At 57.4% G+C, this 20,360-nt stretch overlaps 2 protein-coding genes and 1 non-coding gene across 3 annotated transcripts; 2 read left to right on the plus strand and 1 right to left on the minus strand.

Annotated features, from left to right (window-relative positions):
- The first annotated feature begins 234 nt into the window (after window positions 1-234).
- Window positions 235-308, plus strand: TRNAN-GUU (transfer RNA asparagine (anticodon GUU)). The gene has a single exon. It is a non-coding gene; the product is annotated as a tRNA-Asn (tRNA).
- Window positions 309-3,757: 3,449 nt separating this feature from the next.
- PCGF2 (polycomb group ring finger 2) lies at window positions 3,758-15,474 on the plus strand. The gene is made up of 10 exons (XM_059147674.1): window positions 3,758-3,915; window positions 10,226-10,375; window positions 10,904-11,000; window positions 11,292-11,347; window positions 11,432-11,482; window positions 11,701-11,809; window positions 11,954-12,008; window positions 12,105-12,200; window positions 13,208-13,288; window positions 13,805-15,474. The coding sequence occupies exons 2-10, from the start codon at window positions 10,264-10,266 to the stop codon at window positions 14,180-14,182; spliced, it is 1,035 nt and encodes a 344-aa protein (XP_059003657.1). The 5' UTR covers window positions 3,758-3,915; window positions 10,226-10,263; the 3' UTR covers window positions 14,183-15,474.
- A 220-nt stretch (window positions 15,475-15,694) lies between these two features.
- CISD3 (CDGSH iron sulfur domain 3) lies at window positions 15,695-18,702 on the minus strand. The gene is made up of 6 exons (XM_059147677.1): window positions 18,583-18,702; window positions 18,228-18,263; window positions 17,561-17,680; window positions 17,182-17,207; window positions 16,652-16,742; window positions 15,695-16,087 (listed from the first exon to the last, which is right to left on the minus strand). Exons 1-6 carry the CDS (start codon window positions 18,622-18,624, stop codon window positions 15,908-15,910), a joined length of 495 nt encoding a protein of 164 aa, XP_059003660.1. The 5' UTR covers window positions 18,625-18,702; the 3' UTR covers window positions 15,695-15,907.
- Between the last annotated feature and the right edge of the window lie 1,658 nt (window positions 18,703-20,360).

Genomic DNA, 20,360 nt, shown 5'->3' on the forward strand with positions numbered 1-20,360 from the left:
CCCATCTTATCTTCTTCTAAGAGAGATCCAGAGGAAGCCGGCGACTACCCCTCCCAAAACCAGTGGAGGAGAGACGTGAAGGTCCCCCCTCCTTCCCTCCCTCGATCGGGACCCTTCCCTTTCTCCCCGGGTCCTGATTTCTCTCGCCTGATTGCAGGCTTTCGGTTGCATTCTTGCGCCGTCGTAGGCTCTCTCCCATTGACTCAGCTCGCCGCCACGCTGGCGGCTGTCGTAGTCTCTGTGGCGCAATCGGTTAGCGCGTTCGGCTGTTAACCGAAAGGTTGGTGGTTCGAGCCCACCCAGGGACGCGATCCTTTTCTGTAAAAAAAAAAAAACAACCTAAGCGTTATTCTCCCAACCTGCAAAGTGCTAAATTTCGCTTTGAAATGGCAGAGATTCCTTTTCTATAGCAAATCAGCGGATCATTGTGATTGAAAATTCGTTTTTGTTCGGTCAATGATGGGATAATTTCTCCAGCACTTTCCTCCATCGCCTACTTCCCACCCCGCCCCCAGGCTGGATTTCAGGAAAGGCGAAGACAGGGTTTTGTCTCACCGTGTGTACGTTTCAGGTTGTATTTTTCGTAAGATTACGAATGAATTTACAGTGGAGGTTGGACAGTTTTTCCATTGTCTGCCTCAATCGATGTTACAGTGTCGAAATACTGCGTTTGGAAGGGAAGAAAGTAGCGAGAGAGACAAAGGCAGGGAGAAACTGGGGGATGAAGCGAAAAGGTGAAAAAGGGAGAACACAGCTGTGATATACAGAGACGGAAAAGGGACACGATAGAAAAGTAGGCGGGGTGAGCTGAAGGAAGAAAATGGAGGGAAAGGAGATGCAGTTAATATGAGAAGCTTCCAAAAAAGGAAAACAACAACAAAACTATTTTTTTCTAGATGTACAGGCGGAGAAGTAGGGCAGAGGATGGAGAAGTACAAACAGAAACTGACAAAGGACATCATCTTGGGGAGAGAGGAGCCAGGGACATGGGGAAAGATGGCCAAAAAATCACTAGAGGGACTGCCCTCTCCTACCATCGTCACCATCTTCAAGGACATCTTATCTTCACAGTAGCTCTTGGCATGTGCCAGAAATCACTGATTAGATTTACCAAGTTCCTACCCTCTGGAAGCTTCCAGTCTGTGACAGACACGGTGATTCTTCAGCTAGAGGACTATGTGAGACACTACAACTAGCGCAGAATGCAGGGGAAGCATTGGTGTCTAATGCAGTCAGGGCACATCCCAGCACCAGGAGCTAAGCAAAGGACTCTCAGGCTACCTGGCTTCTCCTCAAGATTGGGTTCAGAAGACACCTGTTCTGAAAACCTTTCCCAGGGCTCACCACCCCCACCCACTTACCAGGCACTCACAGGGCTAGGGGGGACAAACCAGGGGGATACACAGTGCCATGGGAGCTAATGAGACATGCTAGATAGCCCCCACTGGCCTGTGAGCTCCTTGTAGCCAAAAACCCAGCTCATCAGCTTTAGGTCCCTGGTGCTAGTGCAGTATTCCACATTGGTACAGGACAGGTGCTTTTTTTTTTTTGCAGGGAAACCAAAGAACTTCTGATGTGTGAAAGGTTGAGTCTTAGAAGTTCTCCTGACAAGGCAGAAAGGCCAGGGATGTGGAGACCTGCGGCCCAGGATGGAAATGATTAAATTAAGTTTTAGTGGGTAATGGGGTCTTCATCCCTCTGTCTTGTGGTTTGCTAGTGACTAGCGCTAGTAATTGAGAAACGAGTGAATGGATGCCTGGGCAGCACTGTGGGCCCCCTTGCTGCAACACTCCAGGATAAAGGACCAAAGTGGGGACTCATCAACCTTCTTCCAAGTAGCTGATATGCACCCCCCACACACACACACACCCTGGGTGCCCATATGGATTGTGCGTCAGAGATCTTCAGGAAGCCCCTACAGGTTTGCCTTGCCCCAGGATCATCTAGTTGGACAGGGGCGACAGACCAGGAGTCCCTGCTGCGCTGCCTCTCCGCAGGGCAATTGGGGGACAGTAGAGGATGCACAAGTCTTCCCTGGAAGAGTTCGGGATGCTGGCAACAGGCTTGCCCTAGGGACAGTTGGTGTGTCCACCCCAAGAGCCCTCTTTCCGGGGGGGGGGGCCAAAATCCTAGTCTTCGCGTGCAAAGACAGAGGTGTAGGTAACCAGTTTCCACCCCGACCTTCTCCCGCGCGTTCTCAGACACACCCACCCCCGGAGGGTATCTCTCCCGCCCATCCTCTTCCTCCCTGCCCCCATTCGCCCGGTGTGGGCTGAAGGCTGCAGCTGGGGTCACTTGGCGGCCAGTGTCCTCAGGTCTCCTGGTCGCTGGCCAAAGGGTGAAAGCATTCAGTCTGGGGGGCCCAGCTTCGGGTCTGCCTGAGCTGCGAGTGCGGAGGGAAGAGGAAGAGGCAGGCACTCCGAAGCTTGCAGATTTGTCTCCTAATTTCCTCTCGAGCCACCCACCGTCAGTGCGCTTAATGGCCCGTCTGGCCGGATAATCGAGCTCTCTGGAGGGACAGAGCCAGTGACCATCTCTAATAAATCTTGAATAACGAATAAGCGAATCGACCGTCCTAATGAGGCAGGGCCCGGTCGTCGCCGTAACGTAGTATCGATTGGCTCCCCCGGCGCCAGCCTCGGCCGCTCCTCCCCGCCTTCCCAAGCCTCCCTCCCCGTTTTCCCCTCCCGGCGGGAGCCACTAGGGACGGGAGCCCGAGCGCTGGGAGGGGTCGCGAGCGACTGTCGGAGGCGGACTGGCACCAGCCGCCTCTGCGCTCGCCCGGCTCCTCCCGCCGCCGGGGCGAGGGAGGCGCACCAACCGCGCAGAGCTCCCAGCGCACCGGCGCGGCCGAGAAAAATGCGGGAACCAGCGCAAGGCAGGAGGAAAAGCGCGGGCCCACTTCCGAGCCCTGGCGCCTGATTTACTAGTCCAGCCGGACCTCTCGCATTCGACTGGGTTATTGTGTCCCGGACCCGGAACCTGAGTCCCCGTCTTCAGCTTGTCCCCCGGCCCGGGTTGCATTGCATTCTTCTCTGCGCGAGCACGCGAGGGGCGCCAGCCTCCACCCCAGCAAACCGACATCCCCCCACGCCTCCCGGAGGCGTGGGACCTCTCGCCTCTACCGACTGGGTCCCAGGGGACTGCCTTTTAGAGCCGGTGATCTGGCCGCTGAGCGGGGCCGAGGGGAGTGGGGAGGACACGATTTCTCCCACGGTTGCAGTTATTAATTTTAAGGGAGTGTCATTTAGAGTGAATGAAAATACCCTGAACGCGTGGCCGGAGGCGTCGTGTCCCCCACCCAAGCCCATCGTCGTTCGGTCCAGGCCGCGGCGGGTAGGACTGCAGAACGAACCACATTTCAGCCTAGTCCTCATTTCACCATTTTCCAGACGCCCCAGCTTAGGGGCGGGGATCGCAGGGTCAGGGGGTGGGGGGCGCGCACATTTTTTTTGTGGGGCGGTAGGGTTCATTGCGGAGGTTAACCGAGAAGAGAATACATCTTCCAGGGTCAGGGGCTGTTTGGGAAGAGTGAGGTCGCGTCCCAGTTTAGGGGGCCCGGCACCCGGTGTGGGGGTAGCCGAGTTAGCCTCTCCCCCCTCCTCCTCTTCCCCGCTCCGCAAACACCCTGAAGGAATGAGGTCACGTGGGTGAGTAGTGGGCGGGACCTACTCTTGTCTGGAGGAAAAAAGCCATTTTGTACCCCCCCAGCCCCGGTCCCTCCCCTCCCCCCGTCGTCCCCTCCCCTCCCCTCTCTCCCTCCCACCCCAAGCCGCTTTCACAAACTCCTTTCTTACCGTAGGTTTCTCCCCTCCCGCCGCCGGAGCGAGCGACACGGCTGCGGCCCCCCTCCCCTCCCTTCCCTCCCTCCCTCCCATCCCCCCCTCCCCGAGACCCACCGGACCCCGAACCCAGGTAAGTGGAGGCAGACTCCCTGTCCTTTCCCTCTCCTACCCCGCCACCAGAATGGGGTGGGGGGGCCGGTCCATCCCTCTTTACACACCCCTGTGGGAGGGGGAGACTCTGAGCCGGGCCTGCAGCTCGCGTCCCCGCCCCACCCCGCCAACCCCTGTCCTAGCTCGCCCCGTCCGCCTTTTCTTTCTCCCTTTTCTCTCCCCTTTTCCCTTTCCTCCCTTCCAAGATGGCCGAAACGGATTCCCCCTTTTAGAGATTTGGCGTCTCCCTCGACCACCACCTCTTTGTGCTGCAGCCCCCTCGCAGACCTGCTCCCGAGGTAGCGAGGGGGAGGGTCCGAGGCAGCCACGGGGGCTGTGGGCTGCGCGCTGGGCCGTATCTCTGCCCCCTTCGTCCACCCCACGGGCCAGAGCGGCCCCTGGACCTGCCCCACTACCCCCTTCGATTTGGGGAGGGGTCGCTCTCCGCTTCTTCCGTGGGCTCCGGGGCGTCGTGGACGCGCAGGGACTTGAGGCCGGGAGCAAGGCGACGTGCCTTTCTGATTGCTCCGGGGCCGGGGGAGGGCGCTCCTCCTCGCCCGGGTCCCGGGCCTCCCGGGCACCTCCCCCCAGCGGGTTCCCCCCACCCCGGCCCAGGACCGGGCGCCCCGCCCCCTCCCCGAACCACCTCGGGAGAGCCTCTTTCTCTGGAACACCCCTCCTTGGGCCCCGCCGAAAGTTTGACTCTAGGGAAGGTAGGAGCGGCCACCGGGTAACTGGGGTCCCTGATCCTTTGACCCAGGTTCCGGGGGAAGCCCGGGAGGAGGGAGTAGAATGGAGATTGTCGGGGCTGGGGGGGAGAGTTATCGCGATATTTTCCATCGCCGGCAGAGGCCGGAGGGGTCTGACCGATTGGCCCCTTCTGCTGGATAGCCGGGCCGCCCCCTCGGTGCCTGGCTCTCCTGTCTCTGGCTCTGAGAGGGTCGGACCTCTCGTCCGGCAGACACCCCTGCCGCTCCAGTCACCACAGTGGGCCCAGGCATGCGTCTCCCCCTCCCCCACTGCCCCCATCTGCCCAGAGTTGCTCCGGATGGCTTGAGGTGGGGAAGGAAGAGGCCTGGGGGTGGTGAATTTGCCTGTAAATATTGTGGAAGTGTTACTCCGCGCTTCTCCCTGGTCTTTGTCTCTTAGAGTAACCCCTCTCCCCGTATATACACATGCCTCAGTCTCTCCTGGGCTCCCTGCCGCTTGGGGAGGGGAAGAAGGGGGTTGGTCTCCGGGTTGTCTCCCGCTCTGTTCTGATGCCTCCTTCTCTGGGCCTCTTGCAGTTTGTATCTGTTCCTGAAACTCTAATTTCTCTTCCTCCCGTCTCCACTCTGTTCCAAGGTGTTAGTACTTGGAGAAGGAGCATAAAGCCAGTTCTGTTGCAGCTTTTGGGTAGGGGGGTTTTCCCAGGGGTTCCCTGTTTGGGAGTTGGGGGTTGAGGTCTTTCAGTTGTCTTTGGAAGGAGGCCAGAAACAGACCCCAGGTGACCCCTGGGACCCAGGATCAAGACCCTGTGTAGCTATTCTCTTTTCTGTTGTCTGGGTCAAGGGTGGGGTTCAAGTTGAAGTCTTTGGGGGTGGGCAGGAAGGGGGGCGGTGCTCTCTGCTGCCCCTGGCCTTGCCAGAGAGATCTTGGTTGATGGAGCTGTTGCCATGGGAATGGAGAGAGCCTGAGCAGGAAGAGGCTACATCTTCCGTTCAGGGCAGATGCCCAACCTGCGCCTTCAGCCTCTGGCCCCCAGAGTGGAGGTTGGAGCTGCACTGCCTTTGTTGCTGGAGGACTTATGTTATCATTTACCCTGGGTGGACTAGGGATGCACAGAAGGTTAGTGTGGATTTGCAGCTCTGGTTTCAGGCAGGCATGTCAGACTGTGTGGTTCTGGGGTGGGTGGGGATGGCTTGTGCATCTGGCCAGTGTGGGCCTGGCTCTGGTCTGGCTGTGTGTGTGTGAGCCTGGTGTGTATATGGGTGTGTGTGTGTCTGTCTGGCCTTGTGTGTTGTGTGAGAGATGGAGGGGGTGTGTCTGGCTTTGTGTGCATCTGTGTGTATTCGGCAGTGTGTAGCTCTGTGTGTATATTTTGGGGTTTTGTCTTTGTTTGGTCTTAGGAAGCTGAGCGGGGAAAGACAGAGAGGGGACAATAAGCCCAGTTTCAGGAGACTAGAGGATGTGTCGATGCTGCTGGCAGGAGGGGCAGGTCCCAGGTTCAAGGATCAGGGAACACGGAGAAGTTGACATTGTCCCTGGGCAGACCCCTCTACTCCCCCTTCCACACACAAATGCGCGTTGCTCATGCAGTTGGATACATGCAGCTAGGAGAGGAATGGACCCAGTATATTCCACAGAGCCTCAGTTTTCCTACCTGATTAGTTTCTGCCTCTCTCTCTACTTCAAAGTGAGAAAGTGTGCTGAAGGTCATGTTTGGGCCAGACTCTGACCACTCCCAGAAGGCTCACTGAGTGGTCTTCTAGGGTACCCTGGAGTCCTTCTGCCTTCTACCTGCCTGGATAGAGTTGGGCCAGGCTTACTAATTTCTTAAGTGAGTGGGAAGTCTGGCCTGGGGGGCAGTGTGTAGAGTACTGGAATGGGAGAAAGGCAGTTTCTGCCACTGTGTTACTGGATGACCTTAGCCAAGTCACTTCTTTCTGAATTTCTTCATCTGGAAAGTGAAAAGACTGGACAAGATGCATGCTTGCTTTTTGTTCTTTCTTGCTTTGTTCAGATTTTTTTTTTATTTATATGAGTGAGAGACAGAGCAAGTAGGGAAAGGGGCAGAGGGAGAGAGACAAGCATGCTTGTCCCCGCTGAGCAGGGAGCTCTATGCGGGTTTGAGCCCAGGAACCTGAGATCGTGATCTGAGCCAAAGGCAGATGCTTAAGTCATGAAGTCAACTGAGCTACCCAGGTACCCTCCTTTTTCTTTTTCTTTTTTTTGTTAAATTTATGTATTTATTATTTTAGAGAGAGCAGGGATGAGGGTAGGGGGAGGAGCAGAGGGAAAGGAAGGGAGAATCTCAAGCAGACTCCAAGCTGAGCATGGAGCCCAATGTGGGTCTCGATCTCACTACCCCAAGATTATGTCCTGAGCTGAAATCAAGATTTGGACGACTAACCCACTGAGCCACCCAGGCACCCCAGATAAGGGGCTTTCTAAGAACCCTTCTACTTCAGTTCTAGGTGTCCAGAGGTGACCCTGAGTGACTTTTCCCAAGACCTGGTGATTTTCTAATGGGGGAGTAGGGCTAATTTCATGTGGAGGGAAGCAGAGCAGAGAACCCTGCCTTAGAGCATCTGAAGGAGCAAAGACCTCTGGGTTATCAGAGACAGACTATTTCTGCAGAGGAAAATGAAAAAAAAAAAAAAAAAAACAAAAACTGACAGTGGGAGAGGCCTAAATTGTGGGGAACTTCCAGAAAAAGACTAGCTAGAACAGAGAGATGGGTGGTGGTTTCTAATTAGTAGGGGCTTTGAGGCAGGGCAAAGAAAAATGCCAGGCTTGACAGGCCAGCAGGAGCTGGGATGGGTGCTGACCCAAGGTCCCTTGCTGCCACTGTCGCCGAGACCTGGAAGCCTGGACACCAGAAACACGGGCTGCCCAGCAATCATGCTCTTGCCAAGATAGTGGTTTGGGGACAAAAGGTGTTAAAGGACTTGGCTGCCAGCAGTGCTCAGGTCCCTGTGGTGATATCCTTGGGAGTGACCCGGTAAACCCCCCCAGAGCTCCACGGAAGTCACTTCAGAATGGCCCATGTCCTCTTCGAGGATTTTGTCTCTTTCTCCCTGGCTGTTTCCCATCTCCCAACCTCTTCCCTAAAGTGATGACAGCTGGAGGTCCAGCCTTCTCCCCTCTTCGAGGTCTTTCCCACAATACACCTGACCAGTTGCAGCTGGGGAGGACCTGGGTGTCAGGTGTAGGGCCCTGAGGCCTGGGGTGGGGGGTGCGCAGTGGGGGAACTGAGCTCCTGTTTACCCTTCTTCTTGGCACCTGCTGGCAGGGCCCTGCAGGTAACCATGGCAATCAGGTAAAGAACCAATCAGGGCTTCTCCCCACCCCCAGCCTCAGAGGTAGCAGTCTGAGGCCCCTGGGGATAGGGTGTGGGGAGAGGGAGCACAGCCAGGGTGCCTGTTCCTGTACCAGAGGAGGAGGAAAATTTCACTCCCTAAGCACCACAGCTCCTTCCGTTACCCCTGCATCTAGAAAGGAGCCCAAGGGATAATGTTGGTCTGAGTTCTCCCACTTGCTAAGGGAAGTGAGAGGGTAAAGGTCACGGCCACTTGCCTGGGAACTACTGTGTGTGGAGGCCACAGTCTGCCTGGTGGGAGCTGGATAGGAGTTCTTCAGAGGAAGTGTCTTGTTTTGAAAATGCACCCAGTGTGTGAATGAGGTGACGGAGGCAGGGGAAGCACCTGTGTGTGTGTGTGTGTGTGTGTGTGTGTAGGTACTTGTGCGCACATGTGAGAGGGAGAGATGGGGGTGTGAGATGCACCGGTGGCAGTGTGGACACCCAGCGTCAACCAAAATGTTGGCTGTGTGTGAGCACGTAGATTCCGTGGAACCTAGACACGCACGGGAAGCCAGTAGCACACAGGACCTTTGTGCGCCCAGATGTCACGGCCACAGCCGATGGATATTGCACACACGCTGCTACACACTTGAAGTTTGCTCTCTCTTCTGGATGCTTGTAATAATATTTGGGCATCTTGCCAAGGACGGGGTTACTATGGAAACGACCAAACAGTGGAGTAGCCAGCAAGCCTGCAGGATTGTGAAGGGGGAACCCTTGCGCGGGGGGCAGGGGCCACCCTCCATGGAACAGGCACCGCTTTCCTTCCTTAGGGCAGGTCTCCACTTCCTGGCCACAGTGTCTGCCCTGGCTCTGTGGGCTCGCTCATTTCCTTCTGTCCGCCCTGCAGACTTGCTGTCTCTCCCACGTGTGGCCTTTGTGTCTCTCCATCTCTTTCGGTCTCTGGCCAGACTCTGTTGGCTGTTTGGGTCCTGGCCAAACTCATCCTGGGGTCTCTATAGAAACTGTTGATCCTGGCTGTGAATTTCTGGTCCTAGAAAACCCAGTGTGGTGGCTTTAGAAATCTTTCTGGAAAGGAGAGAAGGGTGTGTGTTGTGAAGGAGTCCTTGGGGCTTGGCCACCCTCCTGAGCCCCACCTCTTGGGCTTTTCCTCTGGGAAAGAGGGGCTGGTGGGGGGGGGCTTCCTTTCTAGGTGCAGGTTAGATTTCTATACCAAGAACTTAAGCATGTCACCCAGTTCCGAGTTGGGCCTTAAATGACCTCCCCGGACCCTGCCAAGGCCTGGCTGCGTGCTCAGGGCTGCCATGGAGAGAGCTTTCTGCCCAGTCTTGGCAGGCATCTCAGAGCCTGAGGTTTGAGAACCTGGGGTCTGTCACTGGACAGCCTGTGGACAGGCTGCAGCCCATGGAGACGGTGCCGGTGCCCATGTGGGTCCCTGCGTGTGTGTGGGACGGAGGTCCTGGAATGTGTGTCGGATCCGGGGGACGTGTGCAGGGGGCTGTCAGGCTGGGAAAGGTGGTAGTCCTTTTAGCCCAGGCTCTTGGCCATGACCTGCCGGGGCCGGACTCTGGGGTCCAGCTGGGGCTGTGTGTTCCCCACTGCGGGCATGGCAAGACCATCCTCGGTACTTCCTGCCTGAGCACCAGGCCTAGAACCTGCACGGCCAGCGTGCGGTGGATTCCCCGGGGAGCTGCTCCGGGGCCAGCCTGGATGCCAAGCTAGGAGGACAGGCCCTGGGGTGCTCCCTCTAAACTTAAGGGCAGCCCGTGCCTGCCGTGTTTCCAGGGCTGCTTTCCTGCGGGGAGAGTGATGAGCTGGCAGGGGGTGGGCTGGAGTAGAGGCGACAGGCCGACAGGCCGGGGCTGGCATCTGGGTAGAGGGGAACCTGATTTCCTCAGCTCCGTGCACTCGCTTGGGAGAATATGGACGGGGACCAGAGATGTTTTTAAAAACCATTCTCTCTCACTTTCACGCTCCCTATATTTTCTGGAGACTTGGTCTAACTTTAGTCTTTGCTCCTGCCCTTGAGATGGAGGAGCCTGACCTTGTTGTTCAAGGTCGCCTAACTCTCCACAGCCCCCCTCTCCCTCCGCTCCCAGTGAGCTCCCAGTGAACACTCTGGGGCCAGGAGGAGTCAGCCCCCATGCGTGTCACCAGGCAGACAGAGCAAGCGCCTCGGGCTCAGGGACAGATGTCGGTGGCGTGGGGGGAATGTAGGAGGCGCTGTTGGGTCTCTGGGTTTCTGATTCTATTCTCCTTTCTCAAGGTGACGCCCCCCAGGCCCCCGCCCCCCGCCCCGTCATCATGCATCGGGCCACACGGATCAAAATCACGGAGCTGAACCCTCACCTCATGTGTGCCCTCTGCGGGGGGTATTTCATCGATGCCACCACCATCGTGGAGTGCCTGCATTCCTGTAAGTGGTGGGGGCACAGCCCCAAAGAGCCCCTCTGTTCGCTGACAGCGGTCCAAGGTCGCAGAAAGACTCCCTGGGGTGGGGAGACTTGGAGGGTGCAGCCTAAAGGTCCATTTCCGTTTTCACCTGTGGGCTCAGGGGTCCCCTGGAGCCCCTGGCCACCCCAGAAGGTGCAGTGCCCCTGACGTGCACTCTGGACTTGGTGGCGAGGGGGGTCAAGGGCCCTGGGAGGTGTCCTGCATGCTGGCTCTGTGCTGTGCTCCCTCAGACTCGGGACTCCCTTTCTGCTGGGTGCAGGACACCAGCCTGACACAGACATGCACATGCTCCCCCGGGGATGGAGACGGGGCGGTTGCTGTCTGTGCAAAGCAGGACCACGCTGAGCCTCAGAAGGGGCTGAGCAGTGGGGACAAGGTGGAGAGGAGGGGCGACTTGAATGTGAGCAGAGGCCATTGGGGTGCGGGGAGCTGGTTCTGGATTACTAAGGGGGCTCTGACTCTGCTTTCTCTCTCTGCACCACCCCCCAAGTCTGCAAAACCTGCATCGTGCGCTACCTGGAGACCAACAAGTACTGTCCCATGTGCGATGTGCAGGTCCATAAAACCAGGCCGCTGCTGAGCATCAGGTGGGCCGGGCACTGTCCCTCCTGCCACACTGGTCCTCTGTCCCTCGGCCCTCCTTGCATCCCGTAGCCATGGTGGCAGGTTGAGGAGAAGCACAGGGTGTCAGCCAAGGCCCTTCCCCTCCCTCTGTCTTGTCTAGGCTGAGAAATACCAGAAGGGTAAAGACCACGCCCATGGGGACCCCGATACCTGAGCCCTGCATCAAGGAAGGGAGGCGGTAGGAGGGGTTCCTGGCTGGGGAGATTAGGGTGAAGTGGTCGTGGATAGGACTTTATATATGTTTTTTTTTCCAGATCTGACAAAACCCTTCAAGACATCGTCTATAAACTGGTCCCTGGGCTTTTTAAAGGTATCCATGCAGCCTTTTTCCTGCTCCCTGCGCCCCCCACTCCCCTGCCTGGCGCTCCGTCCTCACACTTCCTCCCTCTTCCAGATGAGATGAAACGGCGGCGGGATTTCTATGCAGCATATCCCCTGACTGAAGGTGAGTGTGTTCACTTGTCCGTTCACGGGAGTACACGGGGCCGCCACAGGCACGCGGGCTGGGTGCACTGGGCTTTTTGTCCTGTATGTCCCAGCTCTCGGCCGCCCCAGCCCACGGGTAGGCTGGGATCACCCCACTGAGCTCCGAGATCCTGGGGTCCTTGCTGGGCCTCCTTTCCCGGTCCTAGGCCAACCCCTCAGAGCCCTCTCCTTCCACAGTCCCCAACGGTTCCAATGAGGACCGCGGTGAGGTCCTGGAGCAGGAGAAGGGGGCTCTGAGTGACAATGAGATTGTCAGCCTCTCCATCGAGTTCTACGAAGGTGTCAGGCAAGTCAGACCCACGCCTGGTCTTTTGGGGGTCCTAGGTTGGGTCGCCCCTTCTCTCCCACCCTGGCCCCCTTCTGGATGTGTGTGCTAGGGGATCCTGCCTGTTCCAGGGTCTCCCTAGCGTCATTCTTCATTCTCCCCCAGGGACCGGGAGGAGAAGAAGGGTCCTCTGGAGAATGGGGATGGGGACAAGGAGAAGGTGAGTGCTGGGGACCTGCTTAGGAGTGGGCTGTGGGCTGGGAGAGAGTGAGTGCCTGGTGTGGACCCCAGCCCTTGGGTGCCTCTCCTCCGGCAGACGGGGGTGCGATTCCTGCAATGCCCAGCGGCCATGACTGTCATGCATCTCGCCAAGTTTCTTCGCAACAAGATGGATGTGCCCAGCAAGTACAAGGTGAGTCCCCAGGACCTTTCAGAAACTCAGTGTCCGTGTGTGGCCGTGTCTGACAGTCTGGGCATCCCAGCCGTTTCTCTGAGCCGGCTGGGTGTCGTCAAGGGCCTGCGTGGTTGTGTGACTGAGTTCGAGTAGAAGAGGAGTCGAAACCAAGATTAGGGTGGGGCCATCTTCCTCGTTGAAGCCCGTGTGCAGAGGCGTATGGGACCAAGATGGGGGGTGCGTGCGCGCACGTGTGCACACTGCGTGCTTACACGCTCAGAACTGTGGCAGAGGTATGTGTGCAAAAATACGGGCTCTTACCTGGGGCGAGCTGGCTGAAAGAGGCCAGTCTGAGATTCTAACGGTGCTCTCAGACGTTGCTTCTCAAATTGGAATTTGTCAGTGATTCTCTAAAGATCTTATTCAAGTGTAGATTCTGATCGGTAGGTTCTGCAGGTCTAGCCAGCTCCCTAGTGCTGCCAGTACTACTGGTCTGTGAACCACACTTCGGGGGTCAAGGCCCTAGGACAGTAGATCCCAAACTTTGCCTCAGATCAGAATCACACAGGGAGCTTTAAAACCCAACTTATGTCCTGCCGTTTTTGAATCAGAATCTCTGGTGAGATCCAAGCATTGGTATTTCTTTTAAAACTGCCTGAGTGAGAGCCAGTGCTCGGCGAGATCTCTCTCACTGGGGCTTTTTTTTTTTGTGCCCATGATCTCTGGAGGACCTGCTGGAGATGTAAGGGGCCTCAGACAGCTGTGTGGCTGGACTGTTGGCCAGGGCTGTTAATGACCTGGGTGCTTTCTCTGGATCCTTTCCCGTCTGGTGGGCAGGAGTTCTGTTGGAACAAGTCCGGGAAGGAAGCCAAACCCACCATGAAACCCCAGGGAAATAAGGGAACACCTGCTAGTCCCTCCTTCCCAGTGTCCTACCTCCCACCCCTAGCTTTGAGCCTCATTGCCAAATGGGTGGAGCCTTGAACCTGACCGGGGTTCATGGTGTCCTCTGTCTCCTCGTCCAGGTAGAGGTTCTCTACGAGGATGAACCACTGAAGGAATACTACACCCTCATGGATATTGCCTACATCTATCCATGGCGGCGGGTGAGCTGAGCGGGTCGGGGCTGGGTGGGTACAGGGCGGGAGGGGAGCTGTGTGGGGTCTGGTGTCTTGTCCATCTGTAGGGGCCGCACAGTGACCAGTAATCCTCATTTGGGCCTCTTCCCGTGAGCTGGGCGTGTCCGGGATGGCCTGCCACAGCCAACCAGCCTCCAGGCCATATTTCGTGATGACCTACCACTCTCTGAAAAAGAGGGTCGTTTGGCAGATTACGTGCCCTAATTTGGGTCAGGAAGGAGGGTCGGGTCGCTGTGGAGGGGGAAATGTCACCCCTCAATTTTTCGGCTTCCCTCTCTCCTGTCCAGCCTCTGGCCTTACGCATTTTTTCTGTGTCTGTGGGTCTCTGGGCTGCTGTACCTCTGGCCTCACTTGGTTAGTCTGTCCCCTTCTCTCCAAGGCCTGGACCCCTTTCTTCCTATCTGGGCAGGGTGAGGGGTGGTTAGCCCTTTTCTCCTGACACCCTCCCCTTCCCCTGCCTCTCTCTGCCCCCTCTCCCTGCAGAACGGCCCTCTCCCCCTCAAGTATCGGGTCCAGCCGGCCTGCAAGCGGCTCACCTTGCCTACAGCGCCCACCCCCTCGGAGGGCACCAATACCAGCGGGGCATCTGAGTGTGAGTCAGTCAGCGACAAGGCTCCCAGCCCTGCCACCCTGCCGGCCACCTCCTCCTCCCTGCCCAGCCCAGCCACCCCCTGCCATGGCTCTCCCAGCTCCCACGGGCCCCCGGCCACCCACCCTACCTCCCCCACACCCCCTGCGTCAGCCAGTGGGGCCACCACAGCTGCCAACGGGGGGACCTCGAACTGCCTGCAGACACCATCTTCCACCAGCAGGGGGCGCAAGATGACTGTCAACGGAGCTCCTGTGCCCCCCTTAACTTGAGGAAAGGGACCCTCTCCCTCCTTTTCCAGCCATGCCTCTCCACCCCTCCACTTTTTCTGGGCCCCTTTTCCACCTCTTCTACTTTCCCCAGCTCCTCCCGCCTTAGGGGTGGGGGGCAGGTTTTATAAATAAATCTATATATATATGTACATAGGAAAAGCCAAATATACATACTTATTTTCTATGGGCCAGCCAGATTAATTTAAATGCCACAGGAAACAAACTTTATGTGTGTGTGTATGTGTGTGGGGGGGTGGAGTGTTCATTTTTTTAGGGGGTCTTGTGTAATTTGCCCTGCTCTCATTTTGGGGGTGCCTGGAGGTGGACTCAAGGGGCAGTCAAGCTCTGCTCCATCCTCCTTTCGTTTCCCAGGGCAGGTGGGGTGTTCCGGGAGCCCTACTGGCCCCCAAAGTTTTAGGCACAACTCCAGCTGGCTGTGTATGGGGTCTAGCCTCTCTCCCCCCATCTTGGCTGCTGTCCTGCCCCTGCCAGTGCCCCCCACCCCCACTGTTGAATGTCCAGAGAATCGCTAAGACAGTGCCTTTTACAAATACAGTTTATCCCCTGGTTCTGAGGAGCGAGTCATGGTAGAGATGTCATCTCCATTATCTCCTCCTCTTGCAGTGGAAACTTTGTGCAAAGAGTAGATAGTTCTGCCCCCCCCCCCCCCCCAACGTGCGTGTGGCCTTTGCATCATTTATCTTGTGGAAGAGAAGCTTTGGGCCACGGGAGGCCTCAGCTCTTGAAACCCCACTGTGGCTTTAGCCAGGTGAATGCTTGGCCCGGTTCTGCCCCTGTCTGCACCCCGGAGCCCCCGACCGGCCAGGCTGGTTTATGTCCAAGTCCCACCTAGGAGCCTGGAGTGCAGTGGAGCATCTCCCACAAGCACAGACCCCAGATCGTGCCGAACGCTGGCAGCCCTCCAGTCCCCTCCCCGCCCCCAGCTGAGGCCGAGTCAGGACGCAGCCATGGAGGCAGCGAAAAGCACAAGAAGATGGAGACCTGTAAGCTCTGACCTTGGCTCCGAGAGGTCCGTGGACTGTCCCCTGCGAAGGGCGGACCCCAGCAGATCCCTGGCCACCTGTTTTTCCTCCAATGTACATAGATCCGATCGGGGAGGAGGCAAGACTCCCTTGCAACCTAGGTGTTCGGGGTCGGGACCCCCCCTCCCCATCAGGTTTGTCTGTGTTTGCACCTTGTCCTGTGTCTGAGGTGCTGTGACTGTACCCTCCTCCCGCCCTGGGACATTTGTATCTCCCGGCTTTGTAATAAATGCTGCATACTCTCCAGAAGCTGTAATTCTTTGAGGGATGGGGGACAGGGAGTGGGAGGGCGCAGCCTTCAGCCTCCACCTCATGTCTCTGGTCTTTGAGCTCGACCTGCCTCAAGAAGCCCAATACGGAATGAATGTGAACTGCCCCCTCACTGCGGCCAGTCGGATGTCTCACCCCAGGTTAGGGCCCCAAGCAGGGGTAGACCGTGTGCCCCCCACCAGTGACCACAAGAGCACTGTGCCGGGCGGGTAAAGAGTTTAATGCCACTTTCACCAGCAGGTAATAAGCCAGGGGTGGGGTCCCCAGCTGCCTGAGAGACCTCAGGTCTTGGGAGCAAGCCCTTCACAACCAGCAGATGGGACTGGGGTCCCTGGGTGGTCCCTTTTTGGCCTCAGCACTCCGTTTCCTTCCCCACAAAAGGGGTGCCCACCAGAGGCCTGGGGCTGGTCCCTCAGAGTGGGGAACCCACTTCTGCCTTCTGCACCCGCTCACTCCGGTGGGTGCCATCACAGTACGGGGCCTTCTGGGTAGCCTTACAGGTGCAGAGGGCCACTGCGCGGGTCTCCTGGGCCTTGAACTTGAGTGGGGATAGACCAGTGCGTTGGAAGAAGTGAGAGCCGTCACAGAAGGGCTGGTGAGGGAAAGAGATGTTAGAGACCCAGCCCCACCTGCTGGGGTGGGGCAGGTCTGGAAGGAAGGCCACTGGGTCTAGGGACTGGGCTCCCAAGTGAGACTGCCTGGGTCCCTAGTTGACCACTCTCATCTGTGAGAGTGTGTGAGAATGAGAGGAATTTATGAAATAAATTGTGGTTCTTACACACTTTGCCCGCAGATACTGTTCAGTAAGTAGGAGTCCTTACAATATTTGTCCCTGGGGACCCCAGAAGACCGGGATAAAATTTTCAAGGTGAAGTGGGACTTTTGGTATCAGCTGTGTTTATACTGATAGTTTTTGTTTTTGTTTTTGTCCTTAATGTCTCTGAGTCTCTACTGGCTCATGCAATTCATTTCCTTCCACATACTCTCAGGGTAAAAACTTCTCTGCGTGGGAGAGAACCTACATGCCTCACAGTGCTTTGCGAATTGGGGTATCAATTTTGTTTGGCTCCGGGGAAACAAGTGGGCTTGTTACAGGGAGTGGATATTGCAGGGAGGAAGGGTGAATCAGTGCTGGAGAACATTCCCCCATCCTTACTGGAAGCTGTTCCAGCAGAGACTGGATCATGGAAACTGAGGCCTGCCTTGACTTGCTAGTTAGCGGCAGAGCTGGAGTGGAGGCCTCTTGCCTTTGAGGTCAGGGTAGGGGGGAGGAGAGATGAGAGAAGTCGACAAATAAAACCCAGCAGCCTGCCCCAGAGGGCAAGAGGCAGGAAGGCAGAGTGCCAGCCCGAGCTAAGGCCGCAGGGTGGCTGGCATTCCCCGAGCGCCGCTCCACCCCCAGGACTGTTCCCAGCCAAGTCAGTGGCAAAGTAGGACTTGGGACCTGGGCTGTTGACACCACACTGCGCTGCTCAGAGGCACACAGTTCAGCCCAGCTCAGGAAGGAAAGGGACCCTCGAGGCTGGGAATAAGGGTCAGGTTCCGGCTGAAAGGAAGGCTCCTGGGGCAGAAGGGAGAGGGAGGAGGAAGCCCGCAGCCCAGAGAGGGAGGGTCTGCAAGAGACAGTGGCAAGGGGCACTTGGGAGCAGGAGAGCCTGCGGTCTCCCCAGTGTTGGGGTCCAAGACCTGGGAACTTCCTGCTCAGGTGCTTCCTGGAAAGAGGGAGAGAAGAGGGGAGAGAAACAATTTGGTCTCTTTGGGCTTCCAGCAGAGGGCTCCAAGGAGGGCGCACCTGAAGGGGCGCAGAACCCCAGGACTCCAGCGGCCTGGCTGTGAGACTGAGTTTGTCTCCCTGGCCTCATCTCAGAGGGTGGATGCTGAGAACAGGGAGCTCAGGGCTGTGGATGGCGCTGGCCTGAGTGTTCATTCACCCCCAGCCTCCCTTTGTAGTCCTTCAGGTACTTGTGGGAAAAGAGGAGGGTCTTGGCCAAGACCTCTCAGGAAAGACCTACTGTCCCAGCCAGGGGTGAACCATGTCAACGAGAGGTGGGTAGGGGTCTCTCACCTGCTTCTTGCTGCGGCCACACACACACCATCTGTAGGTTTTTCCAGCTACCAACTCTACCTTGATGGGCGTTTTCTGGGCCACCACGGACTTGGCTGGGGTCTTGGGGAACCATCCGGTCTGCGGCAAGGAAGACGAAGGGCTTGGGGTCAGCTCGTGCCCTGGAAGCACTTTCCTGCCTATGGCCTTGTTCCCAGGTTCCTAGTGGCCCTGGCCTATGGCAGGCGTCCTCTGCAGGAGGCTGGTCTGATGCCACCCCACAAGGACATGTCCCCAGGACTCTGAGCTCTAGACAAGGGAAAAGATTTCAAGCCCACACAGGCACTCCGGTTTCTGGGCCCAGCGGCCTTCCTTTCACACCTGGACTCCCACCCCCGGGGCTAGAAAGGGGAGGGCCGGGATCCTGCCACCCTAAGTGGCACCCTAAGTCACCTGCACCTGGGGCTGTGTTTATCAGGCACTACTATTCCCAGCAGAGATGCCTGGCTCCCTGCCCTGTGCCCTCTGTTTACCCCCACCTTCCCTGAGCCACCAGGAAGGGGGCTACAGGCAGGGGCCTTCTGACGTTAGAGTCTGGGAAGTGGGGCTGACCCTTCTGGTTCATTCTGTGGTTTCTACCTTTGGCATCTCTGGGCCTGGCAGAGGGAAGTGGAAATGGGGTACTCACCAGCCAGGAGGAGATGTACCGGCTCTGGTTGAGCTTCTGAAAGGTATGCAGGCATGACTAGACGGTGGTTTGGAAGCAGAAGGGACAAAAAAAAAAGTCAGTGGAAAGCTTTGGATTTCCAGAGGGAATCCCTCTGGAAGGGACGAGACGCCAGGGATTCAGGGGGGTGTAGGAGAAACAGGAGGGTAAGAAAAAGGGGTCACAAGATAGGAAATGGAGGTGCTGGGAGGCGCTGGCTGCACATAGCCGGCGCTCAGCGAGGGAGAGCGGCCAGGCGGCAGGCGAAGCGGGAGTTGGGGACGCTCAGCCGCGGTGGGCAGCGGGGACGGACACGCCGCGGGGTCGGGGTACTCACCAAGGCCGCAGGCCGCAAGGGCGCCCCCACGCTGCCGCCCATGCCGGTCCCCGCAGTTGCGCCGCGCCGGCTCCGCCCCGCGCCCGGGTCACCTCCCGCTCCCGCCCAACCGGCCGGCCCAACCCGCGGCCGCCCGGAAGACGCGGAGGGGCTCGGTGCGGGTGGGGGCGGGGACCTGCGCGGCCCGGGTCCTCTCCCTGCCACACCCGGCCGCCGCCGCCGCCGGCGGAAGCCCGACCAGGACACCCCCCACTCACACACTGCAGCCGGCTCGGAGACCCTCCGGGGGATGGGTGCGGAGGGGGCCGTCCGGCGTCCGCTCCGGTACCATGGCCTCGGCGTTCCCGGCCCGCGCCTCCTGGTGTGGGCGGGGACCTCCCGGGAGCCCTCGGCTCAGGCCGAGGTTACCGGGGAGCGATGCGGCTCCAGCTCATCGCCCAGGGAGGTTGCTTTTTTAACGGCTTGCTGCCCGACCGGGCACCCACATCACCTCCTTGCGGGTGGGCACAGGTATATGAGTTTTCAACAGGAGGAACCTGGGTGCCTTGGGCTTACTGGTATGTGAACTACTATTCTAAGTGCTTAAGGAAATGTAACAGACCCCCTCCCCATTCCCTCCCAGGCTTCCACAGTTGGCACCCCACTCCCTTTCCCTTCAGTAAAGCCAGACAAAGCAGGGCACTTTGGATTTTTTTTTTTTTTTTTTTTTTTTGTAAAACATTCTTTTATTAAAAGAACAAGTGCTGTTTACGAACTGCCCTTCGTACAAATAACATCCGTTATACAAAGATACAAGATCAGGGTTATGCACAATTCCAGGCTTGGAAGTGAAAGGAGGGGGGCATTGCCTTTTGGGCTGAGGATATAAAGGAGGTTCTAGAAAGAATGTAAAAGGAGCCCCTGGGTTTGCAAACTCCGGCTTCCCCTCCCTGCTCCCCTAAGGAAGGGTCTGCTACATTGAGACAGGCTGGGATGGATAGGGGGGAGACTGGGGCTGGGAGTCCGGGTTTGGGTCTCCAGTCCTGCCACCTGAGTCCCAAGTTGGGCTGAAGGAAGTGAACAGAGGGCAATGAAGGCACCCCTCAGTCCCCAACTTTTCAGTAGATCAAGTCAAAGCGGTCAGGAGCTAGACACACTTTGAATCTGGATTGACGTGACCAGAAGGAGCCAGGGAATTGCATCCCACTGCCTCCACATTCCCCACTGAAGTGACCTTAATCCCTCTGGGCATCTCTCCCCAAGAAAAAGAAATTAAGATAAGGGAGAATTGGGAGCAAGCTGCCTACTAACTTTGGCCCACCACACCCCAAGGAAGATGCTGGACGTGGGCAAGGGGAGCCTGTGCCTTTGAAAAGCTTGTCTGCATTTCCAGTTCAGGGAAAGGGAAATGTGGAGGTTTCCCTTTCTCAGAGCTGGTCCCTGGCTCTGGCTCCCCTCACTTGCTGAGGTCCTTCCCTGGAGCGCTTCCCTAAAACTCACTAAAAGAATGGGTGGGGACCTCTCAGCCTCAAGGTTAGGGCAGCGGTAGACCCAGGAGCCTGAGGGGAAAGACACACAAACAAAAAGGAAAAACAAAAAAAAAAAAAGAAAAAAGAAAAAAAAAAGCAATCTTTAAAGTGTCATTGTCTATGGAGAGGATCCATCAGCTCTGAGCTAAGACAATCAGTGCTACATAGATGCCCTCCCACCCCGGGGCCCAGCCCAGCACTCACACACACAGGGACAGACAGACAGCCACATGGAGGTGCCGCAGTGGGGGGCGAGAGAGCCCAGGACCA

The sequence above is a fragment of the Mustela lutreola genome, chromosome 15 (genome assembly GCF_030435805.1).
Source record: "Mustela lutreola isolate mMusLut2 chromosome 15, mMusLut2.pri, whole genome shotgun sequence".
NCBI classification, from domain to species: domain Eukaryota; kingdom Metazoa; phylum Chordata; class Mammalia; order Carnivora; family Mustelidae; genus Mustela; species Mustela lutreola.